Source organism: Pelodiscus sinensis, chromosome 16 (genome assembly GCF_052426305.1).
Source record: "Pelodiscus sinensis isolate ZL-2025 chromosome 16, ASM5242630v1, whole genome shotgun sequence".
NCBI classification, from domain to species: Eukaryota; Metazoa; Chordata; order Testudines; family Trionychidae; genus Pelodiscus; species Pelodiscus sinensis.
In genome coordinates, this window is record NC_143067.1 from 25,005,253 (window position 1) to 25,017,498 (window position 12,246).

The following is a 12,246-nucleotide window of genomic DNA, read 5'->3' on the forward strand; positions in this document are numbered from 1 at the left end:
CAATATTCAGTGGATCACTCAATGACTAAGGTGCTTGCAAGAGCTCTGCTCTGTTCACTGTCCTATTCCAACTGGGTGATTGTGCATAGCAACAAAACCTTCACCGGCAACCTACCTAGCCTGTTTGCCTGGGAAGTTCAGGCCTCGAAAGGCACAGCCTCTAATATCACATGCATATCGGAGGATGCTTGGCAAAAAAACCTCAAAGAAAACCAAGCAAATAAACAAAAATCCAAACATTTCAATCAGGCGGATGCATGTGTGTGTTCCGGTTCCAAGATGGAATTGTTTTGCTGTGATGTAGGCATCGCCTCAGTTAACTGTGAATGTTCATAGGTAAATAGAATGTCATTTCCAAGATGAGACTGAAACCTGGATGCTTGTTGCAGTTTCTGTATTTAGATAAAATATACTGTTTATTATCAGTGAGAAATGCTAGGGCGCTTGCAGAATATTTCCAACTCCTCGATGTTCATAAAAAGAATACTCTGAATGGTAAGTACTTTCTACAGGCCCTGGAATTTGCTATCACTAAGGCTAATTTTATATCTGTCACACACTCACAGGTCATGCCCAAACTGGCCCGTAAAGTCCCCTTCACTGAGACAGCCCCTTCCCAGGGGCCACTCACTCTTTGGGGTTAAGCCTCCTCTGCCTTGTGGGATTGCACCTCTCTGAGCAGCCAGCACACCTATCTCTTGCCATGGGCCTGCTCTGGAAGTCCATTTACTCTGGACCCTCCCGGACCTGCACTCCCAGAAGGAATAATGCAGCCCTGTTCTCTAGAATGGAGTGACTCTTAGCCAGCACAAAACTGGAGGTTTTATTGAGCATATGAACACACATTAGGAACGCCCAGGGCCTGTAGGCCTGGTCTTCCTGAGGACAGCACATCTGAGTCACCCATAAATCCAGGTGGGCTCTGTCTGCTCCCTTTGCCCAGTCAAGAAGCCTCCTTCCTCCAACTGAGCCTCCCATATCCATCTCCAGGAGCTCCTCCCGGGTCCTTTGTCTTGTGTCCTGGTAAATAGGATCATCTGGGTCCCTCTCTTCTCTGCCTCTCCTCTCACCCCTGGGTTGGAACCAGCTGGTCAGGTCACTAGGGTCCTTTCTTCACAGCACATTGTCTTCCCACTGGCCAGAGCTGGCTGTGCCATCCGAGCTGGTCTCCTGGTCCCCAGCTCATCAGTTGCAGGGGTCTCCATTCTCCCAGCCACTGGCCCGGATCCAAAGTTCTCTGCTGGTCTCTGTAACAACAAATTCCCTCTCTGCTCAACTTTTTAAACCAGTAACAGCCAGGGACATGGTGTGCCACCCCCTCTGCATACAACCCCTTGAATCCCCCCCCCCCAGACAGGCGAATGTGCAGGGGGACCCATGTCCCATATGCCATGGGCAGCAGGGGCAAGGGGTTGGCCAAAGGCTGGTGAAGACACTAGAGGAGGAAGGGTCTTGTGGCTGCTGCCAGCCCTGCTAATCCCCTGGGCTGCATGGCTTGGGGGAGAGGGAAGAAGCAGAGCAGGGGGAGGGGCAGGAGGCAGAGCAAGGGCAGGGAAGAGATCAGGAAAGGGCAGAGCAGACACAGGGCTGGGGTGGAGTGTCCCTTCTCCACCTTGACCAGTTACCTCTGCCCCCACAAGTCCCCCACTTCATTACATCATAAGAATATGATGCCATAAAGTTTAGGATTTTAAAACTGTTTAGAATTTGCTTACGAATCTTTAAAAATTCTTTAGGATTAAAAATACTTTTCAGAGACATTATAAATACGGTACCTCCGATATTAAAACAAATACAGCATTCTGTAATGCTAATTAACTAGCTGGCTTGGGTAAAGACAAGTTTTGAAATCCCCAGGATAGATGGCTTTCATTTGTAGCATATATCACTGTGCGTTGGCTAATATGGCACTGCCTGTCCATTCTGAAAGGTTATATGGCCTGACTAGTAACACATCTGATGTGGAAATAATACCCAACTGACTAGCATGGTGCTGTAACTGAAATGTGTTCAGCTCTTGCCTGAGATGTTAACTTCTCTCTCTTTCTGGTTACTCCTAAAGCAACAGTCCTACCATTCAAATTAACTTGTGTGGCATCAATCATAATGATTATTTATCATTAGCATTCTGGTAGCACTAAAAAGCCCCAAATTATGGCACTACCAGGCACTGTACAAACACACACAAAGACAGGATTAAAAATACAAAGAGCTTACAATATAAATCAGTGTTATCAGACCTCAGTGGTTCAGGAGCCAAATCAGTGATCAAGGTTACCCGAAACAGCCACATATATTTTTTCTTGGTTATTCTGACCAAGTAATATTATTTTATCAACTATAATTGGTTAACAAGATAGTAAAGCATTCTGACTGGTAAATTACTAAGCCTGGTTAATAATTAAACCAGAGAGTGTTTTAATATCAGGAGCTGCAAAAAGTTGCTGGCAAAACATTAAAGAGCCACTTGCAGCTCCTGAGCCTCAGTGTGAGTATCACTAATCCAAATAAACAGGGCAGATGAAAGGAGGCATCATACACACAGGGTGATGAGGGTTTATGGGTGGCAAAGTCATATTCATTCTGAAACGCTTTGGTCCAAATCCATTCAGACCTCTGGCAGGAATTTCAATTGGCTATTTCCCTGCTTTCCAGGTGCACCTTACACTTGAACTACATCACTGTCAAGCTAAACATTGTTTAAAATAATTATTCAATAGTTAAAAAAATAGTACACAAGCAATATCTGCAAGAAGTTTAAGTCTCATTTTTGGCCTGCCTGAAGACTTAAAATGAGACCAAACTGGGACCCAAAAGCTCTGGAATTTTTTATCCAAATTCATAGCCAAGTGTAATGACTTGAGCCTGGTTAAGGGATACAAATCAGAATCCTGAAATCTTTTATGTGTAATAAGGGGAACATTTGGCTGTAGGTTTCATGCCCTCGGCTTAGCTGTCATTTCAATCTGATGACCACTGCCTGGAGTCTAAACATCTTTTAAGAGAGAGCAAAACCATCTGACACCACCAAAGAAACCAGAGCTATGAGCTCCCCGATTGTCTGTGCAACGGCAGTGACCTAACAGGATTGCAGGGTTGAGCCTCTTTTCCCAGCACACTGCTAGAACCATCACCCCAGGATAGTGATAAAGTACAAGGAAAAAACCCAGAAAAGAGCCAAAGGGTTAGTGAGGCTGGTTGCCATATAAAGTGTGAATTCTGGCCTCAGAATATGCACATGCAGTTCTCTCTGGCTCAACATCAGCAGGGAATGACACACTGGAGCTAGTCCTGGGAAGAGGAGAATGCCCTTGTATATGGGCTGATGTCAATGGGAACTGAGTGCTCTCAGCATCTCCTTCCAAGACTATATAAACAATGGAAAGTATAGCTCCAAACAAAACAGGTGGCTGCATCTTTTCAATAAAACCCTGGCTTAGTTCCTCCTTGGGGTAGATGAGATTCCTTTGCAGGGATTCCAGCAGCAAATCTCAGGCGACCATGTGACTGAACCTTTGTTACAGTTTTCTCAAAGGTATGGCACTTGTTGTCCCATCCTATAAAGAAATAAAATCATCGGAAAAGATCTTTTATTCAGTGCATATGAAATTCATTTTCTCTAAGTGAAAAATTACAACTTAAGCCCATTTCAGGGGCATTTTCTTCAAATACCTAAAAAGGAAAATGTCAGCTTTCGGCAGCGGAATAACAAAGTTTTAAAAAATCATTTTTAAGGACCAAATGTGGACTTTTTCTTATTAAAATTTAATAAAAGTCATTTTCCTTTGAGGAAAAATGATAAAATATTTTTAACCAGCATTTTAACATTGGCTGTTGTAGGACACCTCCCAATCACATGCGCGCATGCGCACACACACACAATTTCTCTCTCTTGACTGATTTCACCCTCTGTGTATCATTATTGACTATTTCCCTGAGTGCCACTGTGTTTTAATTAGCTGTGCAGTAACCTGAATACCTTGGCGCAGTGGGTGCATTATAAGTCGTATTAATTATTCCTAACAGTTTTGCGCAGGTTTGGCTTAACCACCCACTGTTTTCCAGACCTGCAGGTTTATCACTTTCTCCATTATGTGACTGACCTGACAAAGGAGCAGATCATGCTGGTGTTTGATTTGCTAGACTGGAATGCCACAGGGGAGCTTGGCTTTGATGAGTTCTACATGCTGGTGTGCATCCTGATGGCTCATGAGGCAGGTAGCCTGGGATCCCTGTTGATGTGCCAGCCAAAGGCTTCAGAGCCTTTATAAAATGAATCAGCTGGCTGGGAGTCTAACATTCACTTATAATGATATAGAAGGGCACTTTCCACAAACTGTCTAAATGGTCTTATGCTCAGAGGCAGCTGAAAACCCCCCACAATCCCTCAGCTCACACGATGAGCTGGAGGCATCTGCTGCTTTCTTCGCAATAGCAAGGTACAGAGACCAGAACTGGATAGGGACAAAAGGGGGGGGCAGCTAAAATGGGCATGTGACCTCCACACGTGAGTCTGCCCCACCCCATCCCCAGCCTAGGGCCCCCCTCATTCTCCCCATCCCAGATAACCTGAAAGAGAGGGGGGAAATCTGTCCTCCCATGGTGCTGGATACAGACTTCTGAGCTGCTGGGCTGTCTGGAACCACAGTGGCAAAAGGAGCAGAATGTGGAGTTGTCAGGTGTCCCATGCTGGCAATTCCTCCAGTGCGATTGTACCACCCCCACCCTTCCATGCAGCTGCATCTCCCAGGGTCTGCACAGCCCCGCAGGAGAACAAGGCTGGGGGCAGTACTGGAACAGCTGTGGCAGAAGAGCTGCTGCATCACCCTCAGCCCCGCCCGGAGCCCTGTCCTCCAGGACACACAGCAGGGTGACAGGGCTGGGAGTGGTACAGTCGTGCCAGAGGGGCTGCTGGCCTGGGCCACCTGTCAGCCCCACGCTTTCTCCTTTTACCTCTGCGTTTCTTGGCAGAATGTGCTCCCCCAGGCGGCTGAGGAGGGGCATGTGACTTTGTCTCTTCCTGCGTTGCCACATTCTGTTGTGCAATAGAGCACGTGAGTCTTCTGCAGTCGTTAGACGACAGCTCTCTCACTGACGGTTACTGGAGGTCAGACCTGTTCAGAAAGAAAACAGTAGCGTGGTGGGAGAATTAAAGGCTGTGTGGAAGAAATGAATGTTAACGCAAACCAGAGAGCCCCACTTTTCAGGGTTCAGACTGTCGCCCAAGCTTCTCCTTTGTTGGGAGGAGGGCAGGCTGCTTGCAGTGTCATCCCGGGGAGGCCTAAGAGGCAGGACTTAATCTGTCATGAAAGAAGTGGGGGGGGAGGGGGGAACTCAACCAAGTCGGTGCCAGGACTATGAACTGGCAAACTGTGAGAGCTGGACAACCCTGGGCTCAAATTAAGTGCTGGTTGGAGGGCAAAGATCATCCATGGGATACAACTGGGCTAAGTAAACACATTCATTTCAAGAATCACATGAGGCTTTACTGGCTGCATGGAGCAAAGTGAGAAACTCAACATGCTCAGTCCATTCCCATGGCCACCTGGCTCAGAATTATTTCACAACAGTAGTAGGGGCTGAAGCCTTGGGCAAGCAAATCTGTTCGCATGGAGCTCGGCAGGTGTGGGTGCAAGAAAGCACTGAGGTCTTCTCTGTGTGTTGCAAGCTGGAAGTAAGAAGGTTACCCCAGGTTTTTCCAGCTAGACTTGAGATCTGTATTTTCTAAAGCAGGACATCTCTGCTCATTATTTTTGGTAAATATTTCTCTCCTGAAACAGAACCACCTGGAAAAGCAGTTCATTTATCAACACTCTGGGGCCGTGTTTGAATTGCTGGATATGGATGGAGGACACACAGTTGGCCCCAGGGAGTTCCAAGCCACTCGGTTCCTCTTCAACATCAAGAAGCAAGAGCTTGAGAAGATATTTAAGGACTTTGATGTTTCTGGAGATGAGGTGAGGTTAGAGGAATAACAATCTCTACAGAAAGCCTTAATAATGCCACTTTTTGTTTATGAACACGCAGAGGCTGTAACTGAAATCAGAGTCCCATTGTAATTGCCCAAGGACTGTTCTTACCTGGAGCGCAGAATGAAAATGGACAAGAAAAACAATATATGGGAGGGGAAGAGGCAAAAAGATTAAGAACTGTCCCAGTGCTGCACTGAGCTCAGGTCGAATGAGTTCTGCTGACAGGCCACATAGCTTGAATACAGCTGCGGGCTCCAGATCCACTCCGAAAAGCTTTATGTTGCCAGCTTGCAGCCCTGCTAAGAGCAGCAAAAGGAGTTATGCGGAACCTGCCCTTCAGAAAACTGCAACTGGGGGACCTCCCCCATTGATTTATTCCATTCTTTATGCTGAGATCTCAGGCTATGCTGGGCTTTCAACCTGCTGAGGTTTGACTGTAGGCAGGGGGTGTCCTTGTTATTTTCACCTTGGAACACAGGGGACCGTCTGTCAGTGAATGCACAAAGCCTGATTTCCTCCAGTGCCAACTCTCCCTTCTTCACTGCATTGAATATGGGATTCCTGACATCACTTTCAAGGCTCATCACTTTCCCCCTTCCTGCCTATCTGCTTTTGTATTGATTACGTCACTCGCTAACAATGCCTCCATTGCCTGTGTTTGGCCCCATAAAAACCTCTCGGTTTTCTCCCCTTTCCATCAGCCTACTTCAGGCTCCTTCACAAGACCCATGCCTAAGGTGAAGTCTGATAAGTTGCCAGCCCCTAATGACTAGATGGATGGGAATTGCTTTTGTATTAATAGAGCTTTAAGTGCAGTTTCATATTGTTCTCTGTATATTTGTGTAGCACTCATTACCAAGTGCTTTGCAGCAATGCATTCCTAAAAAAAAAAAAAAACCCCACCCCAACCCTGCACCCAAACACACTCTCACCGAGGCACTCTCCGACTGAGAAAGAGAAAGACACTCCCCACATTCCCCTAGCACACCAAAGCCTAGCGGGCCCAGGCTAGTAGATTTTGCGTGCTCCAGCCCTGCAAGAGGACAGCTGGGTGGCTGGAGCACCAGCACACTCTCCCCAGTGCTGAGGGGGATCCCTGAGCCTCTGGGGCTGGATCCAAGCAAGGTGGGGGCAACATCTGGCCTCTGGGCCTTAGGTTCCCCACCCTGTCACATGTGATTCATTCCTTTCTCTCCTCAGGTGGCAAACTGCATCTGCAACGTACAGTTCTGACTGCTGGCGTTGTTTCCCCCACGGTTGTCTTCCCTGTCCCCTCCCTCCAATTATTGAACAGTTGCATTTTAACCTAGGTATTCCCTGTCCCAAGGGAGTTTACAAATCTCCTAATATGAGTTTGGACAGTGCCTTGACCTAAAGACTCCAATAGTGCTTGGAGCATCTAGATACCAACTAATGCAAACAACAGATCTGAATCATTTCCCATGGAAGCTTTTTCGCTAGCAGTTGCAAACTCTGCCTGTATTTCCACTTTGCAGATGACTGGGCTGGTTGGTTAACAGGCATTTTGTAAGAGCTTGCTTATGTGTAGTGCCTGATTCTAAAAATACTGAGATTTCCAATCCAGAAGCATCAGGATATTCACCTGTTAGGGAGATTCCCTTGCAGGTTGCAGTGTGTTGCTTTCAGAGGCTGTATCTACACTATGTGATTATTTCACATTGTAAGTTATTTCAAAATAACTCCTAGAATAAGAGTTTCAAAACAGGTGTTATTCCTCATGAAAAGCAGGCTTTATTTTGAAGTAACAAGCCCGCTATTTCAAAATTATTTAGAAATAATGGGCTTGCTGTGTGGATACTCACCTTGTTATTTTGAAACAACTCTCCTGTGGAGACATGGCCACAGAGACCTAACCCATGAAGTTCAGCTCTAAATGTCTCCAAAGTTTGAGTGGAAGAAACAGGGTGTGTATCTCATTCTCCCTCAAATCCCAAAGCTCGTGTCAGGCTTCTCTCTGACATCTAGGTGGCACCAACCCTCACTGTCTTGTTAAGGTTGCTATTTCATATATTTTTCTCCCCTACAATAGCAACTGAACTACAAGGAATTCAAGATGTTTACAATCTTCTGCATTGAAAGACAGCAGAAAAAGGAGAGGGAGAAAAAGAAGAAGAGATTGAATGCAGAGATTCCAGAACCATCAGGACCAGACCTCATCAAGAGCAGTATGCAACAACTATATTTGTAACACTTTGAGTCAGTTACAAACCAGTTCAACCATCTTTCTCCCAGGCCCCAGCCACAAAGGTTAGCTTAAAACATGAGCTCTAAGAAACATACAATACAAATAATGGCCCAGCCTATTGTAGTGAGATAATTTTGTCCCCAGACCCAGTTTTGGATACTGTATGAAAGTGACTAATTGGCTCTGATGTCATCCCCTGGGGAACAGCTGATGAAACTTGGACTCCAGACCTAAGCATCACATTTCACCCCAAGCCAGTTGCCATTATTTGTGTCACCCCTCCCTACTGTAGCACATTGCTCAAGTATTTTAGACTAGCAACTGTGCTCCACCCTCTAGCTACATTACAGCTGGGTTGTGACAGAGCACTCCTTCCACTACAACTATTTTATCACCTTTGAAGAGGCAGATGAAATTAAATTTAACCCCAAACCAACTGGCTTTGATATTAGACTTACTCATTTTGTCAGCTCCCCCCACCATGCTGTTTTATGATGGTATTAAATGTTTCTATTAAAAATAGTGTTTGCGTGTGTGTGTGGTGGGGGGCAGGCACGGGGAGAGAATACGTTTTGGCCCAACTCTCTGCATCTATTACTGTTGTTGTGGGGAATGGTGCCAGTCAAAAGCAATGCTTTTATTTTATTAAAATGAATCCATCTGTGGAGAGATTAGAAGGGATGGGCAGCTTTTCTTGTCAAATATTGACTGGTTACACCCTCAATAGCATCATTTACTAAACCCAGTTTCCATCTCACCTTACATGCAAATCTGGGGCATCAGCAAAGATGGCCACCTCACCACTTAATTTCTTTCATGCTCACTGTGGCTGCAGCCCTTTTACACTGAAGTTTACAGGCTGTCAGGCCAGAGGTGAAAGTAAGTGGGTGCATCCTCATGCATAGATTCTGGCTGAGCTGTGGCAAAAGCCAGCAGGGAGCTATCTAAAGAGCCGGCAGGGATCCCAGGTTGCAGTAGGCCAGTACCCGTAAGAAACTGTAAGTTACTTTCAGTACTGTGTCAGGCTGTTACAAAGTTGAATCAAATACAAAAAGGCCCAGCTTCTGAACTGAAGAATTGCCACTATGGTCCGCTGTTGTTACTTTAATTGTGGCAGGAAATAGGTAGGACCCTATCCCTTGATTTTCTTACTCCCAAGGCTTTATTTCCAGGAATCAAGACAAAGAAGCTGTTGAAGCCCCAGTGTTACTCAGAGATTGGGCCATGTTTTCTAATCTGACAATGGTGGGTGGCTGTTGTGTACTGGCCCCTTTCAGTACGTTACCTTTGTGTTTAGCATTTTTGACCCAAAGATCTGGAAGAACTATCAAAAACTAAACTTTCAGCCAGAGTCCCCTCTTGAATACACTGCTCTAAACTGTAGTCATGCTGAATGGACTGCAGTACTTACTCCAGATGTAGTATCTTGAACTAGCCAGAAAATAATTTCACTTTGCAGGAAAAAATGGTTTTCACACTGGTTTGCCTGATTTGCAGCTGGGGCTTGCGTTTGGGTCTCCCACATTCCAGTAAGTGCCCTAATCATCAGGCTAGAATTCTATCCTGCCAAATCTCCTGATGGATGTTTCATCTGAATAGATTCACTGAAATGAAAACCTTGTGCTGAAACAGCGTACTTCCCTGTAATAAAAACAGTCAAAAATTTCTTGATCAGCTCTATTGACAAGGAATAATCAAGCCTTCGACATAGGAATTCACTTACCACGGTAATGTGATCCTGAAGCAGAGTCCCTGCTCAGGCCCCTTGGGCTGGTCCACAAATCAGTCACAAGCCTTCTGATGCAAATACCTGTGCCTTTATTGTAGGGTCCTACCACCTTCTATTTACATTTACAGTCCAGTATCAGAGGGGTAGCCGTGTTAGTCTGAATCTGCAAAAGCGGCATGCATCTGACGAAGTGGGTCTTTGCCCACGAAAGTTTATGCTCCTACACTTCAGTTAGTCTATAAGGTGCCACAGGACTCCTCGCCGCATTTACAGTCCAGACAGCCAACTCCTCTCTCTCTCCACCTAGGGGCACACTGAGCCACACCCTGGGTCCTTACTCCTCCTTCCCCTGGCTTCCTTCCTCTGTCTTATATAGCCCCCCTGCTGTGCGCCCCACAGCTGCTTCTGATAACCTTGCCAGCCTGGGCTTGCTCAGCTTTTTCCCCTTAACCTGGCTACTGTGGCAGAGCTCTGGCTTAGCCAGCAGTCTGTCACAGACCCATTTGGAGCAAACTGTCAGCCTTTGATCCAGCCCGCAGTCCCACTACATAAGTGCTTAGGAGCAAAAGGGAAAAATGCAATATCCAAATCTTGGAAGTGCTGGCAGGCAGAACATGATTACCCTGATGGAATCTGACCAGTACAGTATGGTGAACGTCTACTGCAGGTAACCACTGTTGTGCCATTGCTAATAAATGATGTAATCTGCTAGAGTGGGATATAGCTGAGTAGTTAAATAAAAAAGAAAACATTCACAAATGCAAATAGGACACTTACTCCATACTCATTAGGAGTGTTGGATGGAATATGTTGGACACGTGTAGCAGCCATAAATTATACCTGGACCATAAAATCAGAGCTGTTGCAAAAAGATGGTGGTTTACATTAGTCTAGTCTCTTACATACACAAGCTAAATGCTACTAGGAGTGAACAAACATTACAGCCCACTGCTTTGTGTCTGAAGGCCAGCGATGAGCAACCAAGGCTAGTGAGTGAGTTGCATGAGTGGCCTTCCTTTGTCTCAGTGGGTCACAAGATTGAAATCAGTCATGTGCACTAATCAAGAATAAGATTAAATACATTGATACAGGGCATGCTGAATATTTCAAAACATGTAGAAATGCTTTAATCGTTCATATATTAATAGAACTATCATCAACTTCAAATTAAACCTCCCCAAAACATTTACACTTTACAATATCAAATCCCTGCCTAGCCTCGTCCCCTCCTCTCCAAAGGCATCCCATCATTGGCCCCCCCCACTCCCTTCTCAGCACTTCCAGAGTACCATGACTCAACCGATATACACCCCTTTCCGCTCAGAGCCCGCACGCCGCAAACAACGGCTGATTCATGGCGCTCCAGAAATGCTGGGAAGGTGGGGGAGTAGGAGGTAAGCGTGGGGTCTTCAGTACATGAGACGTACAGGGGAAGGGAGCAAAGAGGGGGCATGCAGGCCGCACATGGGAACCCTGGTGCGCCACAGGCTGCCCACCAGTGCTGTAGGTAGTACCATCTGAGGCATTTCAACTTGTGTGCACCTCTGACTTGAAATTCACTTTCCTGTTGGATGGAATAGCAGTTGTAAATGTAGACCTAAAACTCTTTTTCCACACTGGACTTCTAGATGCTAGTGACAAGTTGTGTGTGGCTTTGTCATAATTTTAAAAGAGCCCATATATAAATGGGCCAAATGAAAGGTTTCTTTACATGGTGCATTAGTTCACGCTAGAGGGGTGCAAATTCTAATGTACACTAACTGGCTTGTGGGGGCCCTGCTAGTGCACACAGTGTAATACTATTTGAAATAGGACTAAATTAATATGCATTAAGAAATTTTTAGTGAGTGCCAGTGGGTCCACACAGGCCAGTTAGTGCACGACATGCTGTTGCATATTTAAATTTACTCTCTTCTTGTGTGCACTAAAGTATCATGTAGACTTGCCCTAAGAGATCCATCTAACATTTCACTTAATATTAAAAGGCTTCACAAATAAATTACTTAACATTTCTCCCCCACCCGGTCCTTAAAGCCCACAAAACCAGAATGTGTGAGTAATATTATGTGGGTGTTAGAAAAACATGACATTTGGTTCCCTACCCCACTCCTGAGAGACCCGGATTCTTCCATTGATTGCATACCCTATTTTACAATAATCCTGACAGACAACAGTGTGACAGATGACAATGAATGATACACATTGTTTTTATAATCTGAACATCTTAACCTCTCATGGGGAAAAGTACAATAAAAAAGATTGAAGAAATACAGCTGAGTGTTAAATTACGTTCAAATGACTTAAAAAGAGAAAAACAACTCTGTTTGTTTCTTAAGGCA

At 45.4% G+C, this 12,246-nt stretch overlaps 1 protein-coding gene across 1 annotated transcript; it reads left to right on the forward strand.

Moving 5' to 3' along the window:
* Positions 1–359: 359 nt before the first annotated feature.
* Positions 360–8,196, forward strand: EFCAB9 (EF-hand calcium binding domain 9). The gene is made up of 4 exons (XM_006138151.3): positions 360–495; positions 4,066–4,214; positions 5,781–5,957; positions 8,023–8,196. The coding sequence occupies exons 1-4, from the start codon at positions 360–362 to the stop codon at positions 8,179–8,181; spliced, it is 621 nt and encodes a 206-aa protein (XP_006138213.1). The 3' UTR covers positions 8,182–8,196.
* Positions 8,197–12,246: the final 4,050 nt, after the last annotated feature.

What these genes read in the sequence shown, in the direction of transcription:
- EFCAB9 (XM_006138151.3), top strand. Translation starts at nt 360, where the DNA reads ATGAGACTGAAACCTGGATGCTTGTTGCAGTTTCTGTATTTAGATAAA. An exon ending in TAAAAAGAATACTCTGAATG is followed by an intron (nt 496 to 4,065) that starts GTAAGTACTTTC and finishes ACTGTTTTCCAG; the next exon opens with ACCTGCAGGTTTATCACTTT. An exon ending in GCATCCTGATGGCTCATGAG is followed by an intron (nt 4,215 to 5,780) that starts GCAGGTAGCCTG and finishes CTCCTGAAACAG; the next exon opens with AACCACCTGGAAAAGCAGTT.